Here is a 17150-nt window from a genome sequence, read left to right on the forward strand (position 1 = left end):
AGTCGTGTAGAAACACACAAATTGGACTGAGCCCCCTCACTCCCTCTTTTCTCTATCCTTCTGATCCTTTCTCCTGTTCTTGCTGTGCACAGCCCCTTTGTATAAGCAGCTCCAGGCCTGTGGCAGGTCTGCATTTCATTTCCTGGGCCCCATCATGCTTTTGTTCTCTTCATCCTCTTATCCCTGCTCCTTTCCCCCCATCAGTACCGGCTGCCACTGGGCTGGCCTCCCGGGCACACCTGGCTGGGTAGAGGATAGGAAGGGGTGAAGGCCAGGGCTCGAAACCTTTGATTTGGGAGGAAGATGGGGCCGTGGCAGTGACTTGGGAGAGAAGCGGCCAGTACTGCTGAGCTTCCTGGGGTGGGGGGCAGGGAAGTGGGAGGATAATCTCAGGAAGGCAATAGGAGGTGGCTTCTGGAATACAGAAATATTCAGAGATGGATGCTCGGATACAGAAATAATACTGTGTTTGCATGGGTGAACCGATGCATCAATAATGTAGCTGTGGCCGTTCTGCAGCAAGCTTTGTGGCACTGTGCCCCGGGCTCTCCCTGTCCTTCATTGCTATATGACGCTTTAATTGTTCAACTTGAACATGAATGAGTGCCAGCCAATGAGTGTAAATAATGTCCTCCCCAAACAGGGCGAGGGAGAGGAAGGAGGGCTTGGCGCTCCCAAGAAAGGCAGCAGCCACCTCCCAAGTAGGGAAGGAGAATTTGAAAGGAAAATACATTTTATAGACAGGACAGGTTTACCAAGGCTGGCCTGGTTTACCTTGAACTCAGCAGGGACAAATAAAAGCTGTGTGTTTTGTTTTGTTTTATTTCATTTAGCAAAGAAATAATGGTTTTCAGCTTTCCCCTCTCACTCTTCTCTTTTCTGCAGAATCTTGAGCTTTCTGCCGCAAATTCTCTTAATTATAATCATATACAGACTGAACTGTTGTGATTGCCAGCAGCCCATGCCAGGGATCCCCAGTTTAGAGCTGTGGGTCCCTGGTTGTGGTTGGGAGGGAAAAAGGAGAGAATACTGTGTGCAAAGGAATTTGAGGATCCATATTTGAGAATTCAGTTTCCTAGTAAATGGAAACAAAATACAGCCCCTACCATGTGGAAATTCCCCGCGCGTTTTCAGCTACTAACAGGCATCTGCGGTTTTGGGGGAATGTTCTAGAAACCCCTGCTCTGTGCCAATTACTGTTCTTCAGGTTATTCTTTCAACCAAGATAATGCACAAGTTGTTTCAGTGACTCGTTGTGAAACTTTCCAGGGTGGAAGAGAATTTTTTAAGACCTTTGCTTATTGCTCTCGTCCCCCTACCTCCCTTCACAGCTGGGCAGAGGAGTTTGGCCTCAAAGGAACCAAGTTTTCCCAGTTCCTGCCCTGTGTGTTCTCACTGTCAACTGCTAGAAAGAGGCCAAGTGTTTTGAGCTCTGTAGACAGGCCTCCTGTAATTGCCAAGGATTGTAGGAGTGCAGTCTATTTGGACATCACAAATACGTGAACAGCGTGTTACTTTACACAGTTTTTATGGATTTTTTCTCACCCTGCCACTCAGTGTTATCATACTATATGGTTTGTGATGTTTTTACACACACTTTATTGATCCTGTTGACTCTTGAGATTAGTGGGGTAGATGAGGAAGTAGAGGTTTTGAATTGTGGGGGACTTGCCAAAAATCTCACAGCTAGTGAATGGCAGAGTCAGGGCACAGACTCAAGTCTTCTGACTTCAAGACCATGACATCATATTGCCATCATCGTGGCTTCTCTTGTTTTTTAATTTTTGACTTATTTGTTTTTTGAGGTGGGGGGCTTCATTTATTTTTAAAGGTAGGTTTCCTGAATCTATATCCCTGTCCTAGCTCCTAGAGAAGTTTGGTATCTTCTGGGATCTAAAGAGTATGTTCCATTCTCATCCAGTCTCAGAACTTTTTTCCAGACTCCCTCCCTCATTTTTCTGCCCTCAGCCCCCTCACTTTCACTCAGGCCACTATTGGGGTGTCCTGAGGGGCCCCAAATGCTCTGCGGATGGGCTCTCGGGAGAGAGAAAAGATGTTTTGTGCTAGACTCCAAACCTCCATTTTCTCCAGGTTTTGTATGTAGATACAGTTCCTGTGCGATAACACAGCCTCCTAGACGGAGCATATTCAGATAGATTTCGTCAGTACTTTTGCCAATCACATTCCAAACTTTAAGTCTATCCCTTCCTACCTGAGATAGTTCACTGGTGTTAAATACGCTGAAGACGTCACACCTGCTGAGAGCATCCGATAGGTCTCGGAGGTATTCACGCAGGAGTGGCTGAGAGGTCCCACCCCAGGGAGCAGAACTGTACAAAGGCTCCATGGTTCCACTGGTGGCTGTTGAAGCTGAAGACTCAAAATTGAACCGTGTGTGTGTGTGTGTGTGTGTGTGTGTGTGTGTGTGATTTCGGGCCCTGAGAGAGAGGTTGGGGAAGGGTGTGTCATAACAATCATTGAATGCCTGCTCTGCATTAGCCAAGTTACCTGGGTGCGTATGTGTTTTTGTATTTTAACTTTCCAACAGCCCCATAGGCATGTATGTACTGCAAAGAAGAAACGGATTCAAGTAACTTACCGACGTTGGTAAGAGGAAGAGATAAGTCTTGAATTCAAGTCTCTCTCTAATACCAACAAATGCACCAAGAGTGGAAATAGGGATGGGCAGTTATCTGGAGAGGGGCTGTGCCCTTCAAAGACCCCCCAGGAACACATCTGCAGTTAAATAAATTGGGCTTATGACTCCCAGTGAGGGAGAACACGCCGTAGGGAATCGTGAGGTGTCTTCGGAAAAGGGAGTTAGAACCTATTCTAGCATTTGGGTTTCAGTTGGGTCATTTGGGGAGGGCCTAAGCAAGCACGGTGTGCTCTGCACTGGCCATTGTCAGAAACCAGGGACAGTTCTATGAGTGTGAATACATTTTATTCATCGGGACTAGCAGGAGAATAGAGCTGTAAGTGGTAAACTTGTAGCAGTCACTTTTTTTAGCCAGAGGAGGGTATGTTTGGTATTTTGCAGGTGGCCCGTGACCTCGTATCTGTGCTTGGACCAAATTAGGAAGTGGGCTGACTTTGCCTCATTTCGTGTGACCTTACCTGAGGTCGGTATTCTGTGAGATTGTTTACATCTAACGGCCTAGGTGTGAGTGCAGCCTAGTTTCTGAATCTCAGGGGCTGCCCTTGTTTTCTTTTTTGGGTAGAGGCCACTGGAAAGTAGGACAGGATGGCACCCTTTCTCTTTTACCCCAGGATTTGGCTATTTGTCTCTGTCAGAGCTCTGTGTGTGTGTGTGTGTGTGTGTGTGTGTGTGTGTGAGTGTGTCTGTGTGTTGAGAGTTGGCTGGGGACTGTGGGGAGCGCTGCTTGGAGGAGGGTCTGGGAACTATGCCTTTCTCAGCAATGCTGCCTTTCCCCAAGATGTTTGTTCATCTCCTCATTAGACGGGCCACTCAAGCCTTTTAAAAATGTCACACATGAAAGCAAACTCAGTAGCTTATGACTAGCCTTCTCTGGGTTTCTTTTCTTTCTTTTTTTTTTTTTTTTAAGATTTTATTTATTTATTTGACGGAGAGACAGCCAGTGAGAGAGGGAACACAAGCAGGGGGAGTGGGAGAGGAAGAAGCAGGCTCATAGCGGAGGAGCCTGATGTGGGGCTCGATCCCAGAACGCCGGGATCACGCCCTGAGCCGAAGGCAGACGCTCAACCGCTGTGCCACCCAGGCGCCCCTCTGGGTTTCTTTTTTGATTCAGCCTCCTGCATAGAAGGTGATAAGGATCTGGGTGTGGTGAAGCAGAAAAGACAAAGGAAAGGAAATAGTAGCTACAGAGGGAGAGACACTTGTTCATTCAATAGAGATAAGAAAACAGCTGAGTTTCCAGTTCCTCAGCCGGCTTGTCAGGGATGGGTGGGGGTGGGGGTGGGGTGGAGGTTTGAGAGGGGATTGGCTTTTCAAACTCACATGACTATTATTTGTTCTTTCTCTTCTTCATCAATAGCCAGGAAGTACCTGATGTGCTGTTTAGATTCAGAACGGTTTCTGTTTATTCCAGCTCATGTGGGAAAAAAAGTTACAGGGCTTACAAACCTGAGTATTAGGCCTTTCTTTCTTTTCCCTTTCTTTCTTTCTTTCCCTTTCTTTCTTTCTTTCAAGATTTATATATTTATTTTTAGGGGTGGGGAGGGAGAGAATCCCAAGCAGACTCCTCCTCCCCAGCTGAGCCCAGAGGGGGCTCAATCCCAAGACCCCAAGATCACCACCCAAGCTGAAACCAAGAGCCCGTTGCCTAACTTAGCGACCCAGGTGCCCTGAGCAGTAGGCTTCTTAACATTCCCTGTACACAGCCCACCAGGAGCCTGAGTGGCAACCTGGAGGAATCAGCTAACCAAGAGACCGTGATGACCCATCTGGCATTGCAAACAAGTAAAACCTACCCCAGAGTCAGCCTGACCCATTTCTGGTGTCAGGTCGTAATTGTTCTTTGTGTACCTGATAAGCAGGCCATGGTCTGTTGGAGAAGTGGCATTTTCTCCAAGATGCTTTTGTCTGGGTGGATCTCGAGCCCAGCAACCTGCCAGCTTCCCAGAGCCAGGCGCCCCTGCTCTCCTTCCATCCCCTGGTCTAGTGGGGCTGGAGGTGGCTTTGGTGAGGCTGGACCTGGCTCTCACCCTGAATGGTGGTTCGAGTCCCACTATGAGCCCCACTTCCAGTCCCAGAAGCCAGAAGGAAGAAGGGGAAGGCTGGGCTTATATGGAAGGTGGAGAGGGATGGAAGCAGGAATCAGGCAGAGCGGAAATTGCTCTGAAGTTAGACTGACGACCCCTGGCACAGAACGCACAGGAGTCCTGAATGGCTGGACTCTCTGCAGAGGAGTCCTCGGGCCTGGGTTTGTCTCAGCTGAAAGGTATGTCCTCCCCAAGTGTTGGTGGCCTGGACATAGTGGATACGTGAGTTCAGGGCCTTATTTGGTTTGGGGGTAACAAAAACCTGTCTACATTTACAGTGGAATTTGCACCTTCTCCGAAAATGAGGCTGAGGCTCCACTAGGAATCTAGCTGGAGAGGGGACAAGGGGCATTGACTAAAGGCCTGTGTTCTTTCAAGGTACTTCTTGGTAGAGAAGGCAGGAGGTAAGATTTAGAGAGCAGCAGGAGGACCATCTTACCCCCATGACAGCTCTTCCTGCTCCCACTGCTGCCTTGGATTCCACTAACCAGAGATCAATTTCCAGTTATCAGTGAAAAATCCACAGAGAAGATTAAGAGAGTGGAAACTAGTTGTCACTCACCCCTTAGTATGAATTAGTCTGCACAAAGCCTTTCCCTTAACCTAGCTGAGATCCAATCACAAGGAGAATGGAATTTTGTGGGTAGGCAGAGTTTTGGAGCATGCACAAAGCCCTAGAGGGGAGGTAGGAGTGGATTTGGGGCAGACTTCGCTCAGCCAGCACAGAGCGTGAGGCACTGGAAAACCTGGTTAGCAGTGGAAGAAAAAGGCATCAGAACACATGGGAGGCATTTCAAAGCTTGGCCCAGAGTAATCTGTCTCTTTCTCTCTTCTCAAAGACCATGGAGAGAAGTTTCTCAGCTAGTGCAGGTGTCCTTTATCCTGACACCCGGAGCACTCTCCTGGAGAGACAAGTGAGGCAGGGGAGGGGCAAGCCGGTTGGGAGTCAGGACAGGAGCCTGTGGCCCCCTATCCTGGGAATTAGGGATCAGGCTGCTGTCCCAGCTTTTCCAGCAGGTGCATGGCACTCCTCCCTTGTCCCTCCCTACCCCGGGGCTCAACCTAAGTCACCGAACACCAGGGTGTGGGATCGGCGCACTCCTTGTGACTGAGTTGGCTGTGAGTAGGACCTGAAGAAAACATCCATTTCCTTCATAGGGGCCATAGTTCACAGTTGGAAGTTCGGGATGCTTCCGTTGCAGGAGGAAAAGGATTGAGGAGCCGGAGCTCCATCCCCACTACTGGGCCAAGTGCAGCAGGAGTGAAAAGTTTCAACCATCTAACCGTACAGCAAGGTTGCAGGGCATCGGCAGGAAACCTCACCCGATTGCGTTTTCCATCTCCTAAGTGTTGATTCCCATGAGCCTAAAAGGCTCTTCTGTTGGAACACTCATTTTGTTACCCTTGTATGTGACCAGTTACGCCACTGGTAAAAACATAAGAAAAGGAACATATTTAAAAGCCCTTTTTATTTATAAGACTAGACAAATATTGAATTGTAAGAATTTCTTTCAGGACCACCAAGGAAACAGTTCAGAAGAGAAATAATTTGACAGTAGCAGAAATGACCATAAGTCACATATCTAATATCCAGCTTGCTTCTCTCCTGTTTGAAAGGTGTTTCCGTTTGAGACTCGTAAATACATGACAGGCCCCTACTTTGTCCCCAAAAGTCCACATACTTTTAATTAATGGGATAACTGAGCTTAATACCCACATGTCACGCTGCCATGTCTGAGAGGAAGTTTCAACCACTATTAGCTCAAGTTTGGGCATCATCCTGGAGAATAAAAGGGTCCTAAGGGGGCATTAAGGGAATCACTTGAGTCTGTATAGATGGGAGCCACCATAGAACAAAGGCCAAAGATCTCTCTCAGCAACCTTTTCCTTAGTTCTCTGGCTTGAGCAAGGCTGAGAAGAATGAAAGCTGTTGCAAGTCTCTCTTAGAAAGTAGTGAGAAATACACGCAACCTTGCTGTCCAAATACGGACTTGGCTTTGCTGTGATAACACTGGTTCTTGCGAGTGTTTTTATGCCCCCAAATTAAAAGTAAGCAGGGATGGAAGTAGTTATTGACTTTCTAAAGTCTCCCTTTCCTAACGTCTATAAAAATGTTGCAGAACCCTAGACCAGGCTGAAAACACTAGTGAGAATTTTGAGAGTCTGAGAGCCCAGGGGAACACCGCACCAACTGACTCAGCAGTGTGAGCATGAAGGCACAGGGCCCCCTCGGGGCGCAGATGTGGGCTGTCCTAGGAGAGCTCACTTGCAGCACCGGGTCCAGAGTCACTGGAGGAAGGTGGTGGGGTGGTGACACTTTGTTCTTAATATTCAATTCTGCTCCAGTAGAACATGGTACCCAGGAGAACCCAAAACTAGAATACAAAGGGAAAAAAACACACGAAAATAAGGAATTGTTTTAGAAACAATTCATACTTGGGGAAAAAAGGATGTTAGGTTCACTCAGGCTTAGATGATGCTGATTTTTTAAGAGTAATCTCACCTTAAGAAACTTCCTGGGGCAGAGGTAATTAAGCTGCCAGTCAGTGATAGCTTCTCCATTCCCCACTTTCTTGCCCCAATCTGCCCTAGACTTCCCTGTCTGCTGGGGTTTCTCCCCTCACATCTGTGCTAAACTAGCCCGCTGGGGAAATTCTTTCCTCTTCCCAGCAGGCTAATGACCTTCCAGTGGATTCTTATTTCTTGTATGTACCATTTGGAGGTACGAGTTTCTTGCTTTCTGCTATTGAAACTCTCCTCCCACAAACCCCCTCTTTTCCCAAAAATGCCTGTGACCTGGAACAGCTGCCCCTGAAGAATGCCACAGAACTCAAGGTATTTGACGTGGGCGAGGGCTTAGAATATCTCTGTTCTGAGTGAGCTGCGACTCACTCCCTGCATCTGGAAAGTAATGATAATATTCTCCATCCGCCCCCTGAGTTAGACGACGGAACGAGAAAGAAATACTATGATCACTAATGTCTGATGTTTATTGACAACTTACTATACATCAGACACTGTTCTGAGTGCTACACGTACAAGTCCACTGAATGTTTCCAGAGCCCTATGAAGAGACCAAGGCGCAAAGAAGGTAAGGAACTTACCCTAGGAGACTGGCTCCCTACCTAGCTACTGTTGTGGGGATTTAATGCTAAAAGTATTGGACATGATGCCTTGTCCATAGCAGGCCCTCAATACATTTAGTTCCTTTTGCTTCCCTCTTTTGAATTTCAAGGAGACTTTACTAGATTCAGAGTCCATTCAATGCTTGTGGAAATGTCAAGTGTTTCAACTGGTCTGGAGTTTAAGAGCCTTTAAACATTATCCCACAGTTCCTGCTAGCATGGCACAGATAGAAACTTCACTGTTACCATTTTCCATTGATTCAACAAACTATCAAGCACCAGCTATGTGCACTGCTAGGCCCTGGGGATACAGAGGGCAGCTGGTTCTCAGGCTTTTGACAGAGACAAATACATCGTAGCGGAGTGACGGTGACATGACGGAGGTGTGTGGGGGGTGTTGCAGGACTTCCTGAGGGTGGGTGAGGAACCACAGAAGAGCTCTCAAAGGACTTCACTTTCCCTTCCTGCCTGCCTCACTGAGCTGCTCACGCTGAACCCAGCATTTCCTCAAGTGTGGTGCACCAACACCCAAGGGACCCTCGGGGGTGTGCCGGATGTCAAGACCATTTGCATAACAATATTAAGACTTTATTTGCCCTTTTCCCTGTTTTCCACATTTGTACTGATGGTGCAAAAGCAGGGGAAGGTAAAACTGCGGGCAACTTAGCAGGATTCGAGGTAGAGGCACTAAACAGTGGTAGTAGTCTGTGTATTCTTCACTGCTATGTACGTGCAGCAAGAGAAAAGGCACCTTAAGAGATTTGGAGTTTTAGAATTTTGAGATTGTTTTTGATGAAGCATTAAGAATTACTAATTTTATTAAATGTTCACCTTTGAATATACATCTTTTTTTTTTTTTTAAGATTTATTTATTGGGGCGCCTGGGTGGCTCAGTCAGTTAAGTATCTACCTTTGGCTCAGGTCATGATCCTGGGGTCCTGGAGGTCAGCCCTGGGTGGGGCTCCCTGCTCAGCAGGGAGTCTGCTTCTCCCTCTGCCCCCTCCTCCGTTCTGCTCTCTCATTCTTTCTCTCAAATAAATAAATAAAATCTTTTTTAAAAAAGATTTGAGAGACAGCGCACATGTGCTCATGCACGGGGGAGGGGGAAGGAAGAGGGCAGGGGAACCCAACATGGGGCTTGATCTCACGACCGTAAGATCACGTGAGCTGAGTGGAAATCAAGAGTCGGACACTTAACCAACTGAGCCACCCAGGTGCCCCTGAATATACATCTTTTTAATATTCTTGCAACGGAAAGTATGCATAAAGCAGTTTTGTTGAAAGCTGAGATCTGAGGGTTGTCTTAAGGAAAAGCACTTGTGTGATTGTTTGAGTTGTATCCTGAACTAGCCATTTTTTTTTAAGATTTTAATTTTATGTATTTGAGAGAGAGAGCATGAGGGGGGAAGGGTCAGAGGGAGAAGCAGACTCCAGATCATGACCTGAGCCGAAGGCAGTCGCCCAACCAGTTGAGCCACCCAGGTGCCCCAAGCCATTTTTTTTTTTTTTAAGATTTTATTTATTATTTGAGAGTGAGAGCACCAGCTGGGAGAGGCAGAAGAGGGGCAGAGGGAAAGGGCTGAGCAGGGAGCCCGACATGGGGCTCACTCCCAGGACCCGGGGGTCAGCACCTGAGCCAAAGGCAGACGCTTAACGAGTGAGTGATCCAGGAGCCCCCGAAATAGCCATTTTTTCATGAAACATGATTTTTACTTGAAAAAATGACTAACAGACAAGCTACAGTTATTCAGATGGGATGTTTGGCAGACACTGTCTCAAAAATTTACAAAGTGAGTCTGCTACTTCCAAGGAAAACAACTGACAATATTTGTTGCCAGTGATCCATTTGGGCACTCAAGCAAAAATCAGGCAACTTGTTTCTGTCCTGATGGGTTGATAGCATCCCCATGATTAAGGGCCTTTCCAATGTGGCAATAGCAACGAATGTGATTTCTTGGTATTGGGTAAAGAATTCAGCCAACGTTTGGAAGATCAGCATAACATAGTGAACCAATATTTTCCCAAATGACCAATGCATGATGTTATAGAATCATGAATGGGTAAAAAATTTCTGCAAATTGTAAGACAAACCAATGTGAATGTATTTTAATACAATAGAGTCTGAAAAGTTTGTTGACATAGTTTTAGATTCCACATTGCAACTAACCTTTAAGAAACTGCTAGTTGTCAAGTTTTGTGTAGTACCGAAGAAGAATATTCACAATTACCCTTGGATAAGGCTATCAAAACATTCTAGTTTTTTTCAACTACCTATCAGTGTGAGGGTGGATTTTCTTCAAATCCTTCAACCTAAGCAACGTACCATAACAGATTAAGTGAAGAAGCAAATATGAGGACCCAGCTGTCTTCTATTAAAACCAGACACTGAAGATACTTTTAAAAATGTAAAACAATGCTGCTTTTCTATTTTTTGTTTTGGAAAATAGTCACTTTTTTCCACAAAAATATATTGTTAATGCTAACATGTAATTAGTTTATTATTGTTATTTCAAATGAATTAATAAGTATTTTTTAAAATTCTGAGTTAATTTCCATTAGGGTAAATATAAATAGATATAGCCCCCATAAATAAAAGCTTGTTGGAGTCCTCAATAATTGTTGAGAGTGTAAAAGGGTTCTGAAAGCAAAAGTTTAGAACTGCTTCCCAAATGTGATGGCTCTTCATCCTGACAGCAAATTAGAATCATATGGAAAAAAGGAAATGCTTTTTAACGTCTGGGTCCTGCGCCTGGATCCGCTGGATCAGAATCTCAGAGGCTGGGGCCCAGGCATATTTTCTTTTCCCCAAGCTTCCCTAGGAAGTGGTCTCTAACCACTGAGCGATCTTCGGTATCTATAATAAACTAATGAGATCTGGAGAGCAGGGGTAGCAAGCAAGTGCTTTCCCGTCAGCGGGTGGATGTGGCGGGTAGGGCACATCCCTTCTCCTGGGGGGATATGAACACCCTGCCCACCAACGGAATCCACGGTCCTTGGCCTGACGCCAACAGCTTCCTGCCCAGCCCTCAGGTCTGAGGTTTTGTTTCCAGACTGCTAGTGTGGTTGGGTTAACCAGGGGCAATCTCAAGTTCTCTCCTTCGCATGGGCAGGGAAATACTCACAGTCCAGCAGAGAATGGCGAATCCAAACCAGGCCACCCCCCAGGCGTGTCGGTTCATCGGTCCAGAGATGAGTTCATAGCATCCCTGGAGAGACAGGTGATCCCACGTGGGTGTGAGAGGAACCAGAGAAAAAGATGTAAGGGGTGGGCAGGAGAGCAGATTTCTACCCAGGTCAGTACTATTCCAAAGTCTAGTTTACATAACCAGGCTCTTTCCACGTCCCCGTGGACAGCCGGCTGTTGATGGGCTGTGCTGAGGGAATAGAAACAGTCCTGTTCAATAACTACTTCATATCACGTTCTTTTGTGTCTTTATCACTCAGGCTAACAAAGGTGCTGCTGTTTTAGGCTAATGTTTTTTCATACTGAATACGTGGGCAATGTATTCTTTTTTTTAAATTGTAGTATAAAGTACAATATAAAGTATTCTTAATAAAATTTGAGTATTTTTTCTCTCCCTACAGATTTTTTTGATTTTTTTTGAGAGCAGAGTTACCTTTTGTTTGTTCTTAAAAGTGCTTCTGATCTATGAAAATCAAAGGGTTTTTTTTTTTTAAACCATTAAAGGAACTCCTATTTCATGCTGTCTGAATTCTCATTTGCTATCATATTTCAACATTTCTTTATTGGATTCTAGTAAGACATTGAAAAGCCACAGTGTGCGTGCAAGCGATTCATTTTTGATTAATCAAAGCAAGCATGCATGCCGTAATCCAGCGAGCTTTTACATGCGGCACACTCTGTCCCAGTCGCCATGCGAAGTGCTGGGGTGATGCACATGCGTGGGGTTAGAGCTGCCCTCTGGGGGACCTGTGCTGACGCCCTGGGGAAGTCTAAGCAATGCGGCAGCCAGGTGGTTCCATGGACCACTGAGGTCCGGAGGGAAATGTCCTCAAAAGGCTGACCTTTTGGCGAGGCCCTGCCCAGGCGACCACTTGAGGTTCCATCTTTCTGGCCCTGCTCCAGGCCCTTGTTAACCCACTTACGCGCCCTGACTTTGCTAAGCCTTTATGTCCCCCCATTTACCCTTCTCTATCTACGTTACAGGCATCTCTGTTCACCTACGCGCTCAAGTAAAACTTTTGGAATTATCTCTAACTGTTCCTGTCCATTATCTCTAACTGTTCCTTATCCAACATCATATACTTAAGCAAGACCTTTTGGGTCTACTTTAACAATATATCTCAAATGCAAACACGTATTGCTTCCTGCTACCGCCTTGGTCCACAATGGTCTCACTCCAGAATTACTACAACCTCCTCTTAACTTTGTCTCCCTGGGGCCCGAGTCTGCTGTCGGCACCCTCCTTAGCTTTATACAGTGCCAGAGGGATGCTTGTAAAACATAAATCAGATCACTTCAAATCCCTGCTCAAAACAAATGGCTTTCCCCCACTCTTAAAATGAAATTCTGAGTCCTCCCAGCAGCCCTGTCTGACGAGGCTCTGCCTCTCCCTCTGAGCCTGGCATCCTCTCCCAGAGGCTGTTTCCCTGTAAAGCTAATGAGCTTAAGCTTCAGGGCTGCTTACTTACCAAGACCAATTCAAGGCCCTGTACCTAATTTTTTTTTCCTAAGGAGGGATCCTTCCATAGAGATTCAAGCCCTACAAAATCTAAATCATCCTCGCCTTCTACTCTTCCTTCTCTCATTCTGGCCTTGCCATGCGGATGTCCTTGGTGTTCCTCTAAAAAGCTAAGACCGCTCCTACTTAGGGCTTTGCACCTGCTGCTTCCTTTACTTAGAACTCTCTTCCCCAGTCTTTTTTAAGTGAGCGTCTCATATCCTCATTTGATTCAGAACTCTGTGCAAGTGTTATCCCAACAAAGTCTTTCTTGACCACCATAGAGAAAAACACTCTTTCCCCGTCATTCCTGTATACTTGCCCCACTTTACTTCCGCTCATGGCATTTATCACTACCTGGAATTTATCATGTATTTGTTTGGTAACTTGTTTGGTGTCTCTCTCCCACACTACGGTACAAGTGTGAGGGCAGGGATCTCATTGTGCTCATTGCTGAATCTCTAGAACCCAGCACGAGTACCTGGCACATAGTAGGCACCTAATAAACATTGATAGAATGAGCTGATTCCAGCAGGAGCATCTGTGACACCGTAGCTCACAAGCCCTCCTATATCCGTTACTCACGGGTCCTCCTGACAACCCTGGGAGGGGTCGTTTGTCCTAATATGTACCCATAGAACCCACTTATGTCAGGTGCCAGACGCTGGGCTGGGCACTCAGCGGTGACAAGACAGACATGGGTATTGTTCTTACGGAACTTACAGACAAAAGCCCCGGTTTTTTCACCTCTTCTAATTTAGTTCCTTCGCATGGTGCTTTTTTTTTTTTTTTAATCATTGTAATGGTGCTTCCCTTGATCTTCTTTAGTTCTGTGATAAGGTTCCTGAGGTACAACGATCAGAATTTGCACATAGCATTTCTGGGGCAGATGGACCCGAGTAAGGATATCTGCATCTGACATGCTATGGGCAATTCTGGTGAGTTTCTGTTTTCCCCACACCTATGAGGACTTCCCTAATTTTGTTAGCCTTCATTTATGCAATGTGCATTTTGAAAACTACAATGTGGATATGAAAAAGAGAGTCATTCCCCTCTTCCATCACCCACCCCCCAAACATTTCCCAGTGCCTGCATTGGGCCAGCAGTATGTGAAGAACTGAGACGCAGAAGTGAGCAGTGTACAGTCCTCGAGGAGACCCAGAAAAAATGGACTTGTGAGCAAATACCTACAATATGGATCCAGGCGTCAACTGCAATAGTAGCAGTAAAGGATAGGAAGTACTGGGCGACGTATTTAACTTGGTGGGAAGGGATTGCTATAGGAGAAGTAGCAGGACCTGTAACTCAAAAAGAAGGGTGGTGTATGGGAATCTGGGGCACGGGGAGAGGGAGAAGTGGAAAGGACGAGTAGGTAAGAGTATGTCGAGGGTGAAGAATGAGTGAGATCGAAGAGGAGGAGCACGGGGAGCTGGGGACAGAGAGAGGAATTTCAGGTGCAGGACTCGGGTAGGGGAGTAGGGTTGTGTGATGGGAAGTTTGTAGTTGTGCTGTAGCTGGTGGGGAGAGGAGGTAGAAAGGTTACGGACAGGTGAGGCCAAGAAACCTCAAGGGAGGGGGTGGGAAGGGTTGTCAAAACTCATGGGGAGGTCCCTCGCTGCTGGAAACATCACCTATCCTAGGGAGATCACCTGATTATCTGAGGGCAAATACCCTATTCTGTCCCTTTCACAGAGACGATCCAGTTTATATGCAATGCAATCCGATCAAGATACGTTTGTGTGGGTCCGGGCCAAGGTTGAAATACTGAAAGCATGTATTACTCCCGAGAGTGATCATTAGGCTGCGCGTTGTGATTAGAAGGAGTACGTTTAGTTGTTAGAGCGTTCTGAACGTAAGCGATTGAAATGACACCGGACGGCCTCGCTGAAAAGCTAGATAGGGTTGCTTTGACGGACTCTGCAGAAGAATCCGCACCGCTCCCATGCCCTTTTCTGGATGAATGCAACCGATCCTCGTCCAGGCACCCTCCCGGCGATGGCACGATCTTCAGCTGTTCGGTGACCTTCACTCTGAAAGCGCGCTCTGTATTGTTTACTCCCGGACTAAGGAGCCTGATGTTTCTCAATATTTAATGAACTGGCACACAACCAGCTTCCCTCAAAGTGGTACCTCGCAAAGCAGTGTAAGTATTTCGGAGGCTGACTACAAGTATAGGAGAATTCTCCTCAGGCTTTTTGGGACTATTTCCAAGTTCTTTCTTGGCTTACAGTCTGGGCTCCAGAGCCAGATGGCTTGGGTTTGAATTCTGACTCAACCATTTACTAGCCGAGTAACCTTGGGCAAGGTACTTATATCTCCATGTCTCAGTTCCTCGTCCATAAAATAAGAATCACACTGGCACCTACATTTGAGCCTTAAATGAGTTAATATATGTTATGGCACTTGGAGTGGCATCTGCCTTAAGTAAGTACTCAATACATGTTAGTTTTCAGGATCATTATATCTTTCTCATCAGGCTGGAAACACTGTCTCAAAAACCATCTGTATATAAACTGCCTTCTACCCAAATCATCGACTTCATATTCAATTAAGACTATCCTATATTGCCACTGAATAATGAAGGCAGTTGTACAATTACTCCATTTACCGTCAGCCATTGCCATTGCTTTGGCACTAGAAGAACATTCTTTTTGTATACACCCCTTCCGATTTACATTTTGCAAAAATAGAACAAATCTTTGTTTAATGGAAATCGTGTCTGAAATATCAAGTCTATATTCTCCTGTACAAATAGTCTGCATTTAAACAAAGTTGGACTTTGCTATCGCAATTCTCAGGTTCCGTTAATTTTATTACAATGTCGATTTTCCCCAGAACAGCCCTAGATTAGCATCCGCATTTTACTGACCGAGACAGAAAGAGCTGACATGAGGTTTAGGAAGAAGGATGCAGAGTTCTTCATGAGAGACCTTACCTATAGTTAGCCAGTATTTCCCTCATAAAGAACAGAACACGGTTCTGGCAGGTGTCGGGCGGGGAGGACTCACCTGCTGGTGGTGGTAACCAGGCACCCCTAGTTTGCAGGCCTCCAGGTTGAGAGGTTCTTTAAGATTGGTCATCACACAGCACTGACGAGGCCAGGGATAGTCGGCATCGTTATTCACGGTCCGGAAGGCAGACGTATATTTCTGCCAGTCTGATGGACCATTTACACCACAGCAGTGGTCCTGTCAGCAGAGGACAGAGACAAAATTCTCTTCCATGCTCCTTGCTAGAACATCAATGTAGCCACTGAGATTTTATGGTGAAAGAAGATATGGAAAGTGTACCGTATCTTACACTTACTAGAATTCCCCAAACAAGAGCTGAGGGTATCGCTAACCTATGTTTTAGAGCCTACAAAATACTTCAACATTTGTTACTCTGCCAGCCACTAATGAGCTCTGTAACCTCTGAGGGGTTCAACTCCCTACTGTGCCTCATTTTCCTTCACTGTAAAACATGGCCTTGTTTCCTTCACACAGTCTGTGGTCCTCAGAATTCCTGTGAGGATTAAATTAGCTAATGTGCCTGACCTGTCTAGTACAGTGCCTGACTCATAGCAAACCCTTGATTATCATTAATACTAATATCTTGATACAGCAATGGGAGGGAGGTATGATTATTCTCATATGACAAATGAGCAAATTGAGAGTCAGAAAATTAAAATTTTTAGTGGTGAAGAAGTGATGAGTAATTCTTCTTGTTTTACATTTCTGTACTTTTCACATTTTCTAGAGTAGTTGTGTATTACTTTTATAATGGGAGGAAATAAACTGGAAAAAAATGACCCAAACCTGGTGGCACACAGCTACGCCTCTACATAGGAGAGGAAGAGCAAGCAACACATAGCTAATATCCTCACCCTCTGGATACAGTTGAGGAGAGAGGGTAAAACATACTTCATACCACTATCCTTCCTTTGTAGAAATTCTGCTAAAATGTTTCAAGGGAAGAAGTTAAAATGACAGACCCCTCTCAACTTTCAGAATGAATTACTTTCAAATAAAGTTGATGGTAAATCAACTGTCTTTATTTTTATTTTATTTTATTTATTTGAGAGCAAGAGAGAAAGAGGGCACAAGCAGGGTGGGGGGCAGAGGGAGAAGCAGACTCCCCACTGAGGAGGGAGCCCAACACGGGGCTCAATCCCAAGACCCTGGGATCATGACCTGAGCTAAAGACAAATACTTAACCAACCGAGCCACCCAGGCACTCCAAATCAGCTGTCTTTAAAGCATATCCTATTTTGCCACTGGATTATGGAAAATATCTTGCTAAGAAAAATAATTATCCTGTATTTAGATCTGGGCTTTTTTTGGGAAAAAAACGGTTAAGTTCAGACTGGGTTTTTAAAAGTTAGTAAGAAGATTTTTTCAGATGTGTAGGCATTTGCATTTTCATTTGAAGAGCTTAGTTCTTGCTAGCAGAGTGGGAAAAGTACATGACCTATAGTCAGAAGAGTGAGAGAAAGTAAAAAAGTGCCAGTGAATCAGAGGTCCTCATGGGGTAAAAAGAATGACTGGAATGGGAATATTCAGATAAATGTAGGAAGGGATAGAGGATTGAGGGTAAAGAGACATCAAAGAGGGGGCAAAGC

General features: G+C 45.6%; 1 protein-coding gene across 2 annotated transcripts in view; it reads right to left on the reverse strand.

The window, feature by feature from the left end:
- Positions 1-5366: 5366 nt before the first annotated feature.
- Positions 5367-17150, reverse strand: part of UPK1B (uroplakin 1B) — a 28782-nt gene continuing 16998 nt past the window's right edge. The window contains exons 6-8 of one of the 2 annotated variants that reach the window (XM_057306630.1): positions 15559-15738; positions 10991-11074; positions 5367-7118 (exon numbers count right to left, since the gene is read on the reverse strand). In XM_057306630.1, coding sequence (XP_057162613.1) covers positions 7068-7118; positions 10991-11074; positions 15559-15738 — 315 coding nt within the window. In that variant the 3' untranslated portion in view covers positions 5367-7067. The remainder of the gene's footprint in view (positions 7119-10990; positions 11075-15558; positions 15739-17150) is intronic. The other variant, XM_026493871.4, reaches the window with a different exon arrangement.

Source organism: Ursus arctos, unplaced genomic scaffold (genome assembly GCF_023065955.2).
Source record: "Ursus arctos isolate Adak ecotype North America unplaced genomic scaffold, UrsArc2.0 scaffold_4, whole genome shotgun sequence".
In the NCBI taxonomy this organism is placed as follows: Eukaryota; Metazoa; Chordata; class Mammalia; order Carnivora; family Ursidae; genus Ursus; species Ursus arctos.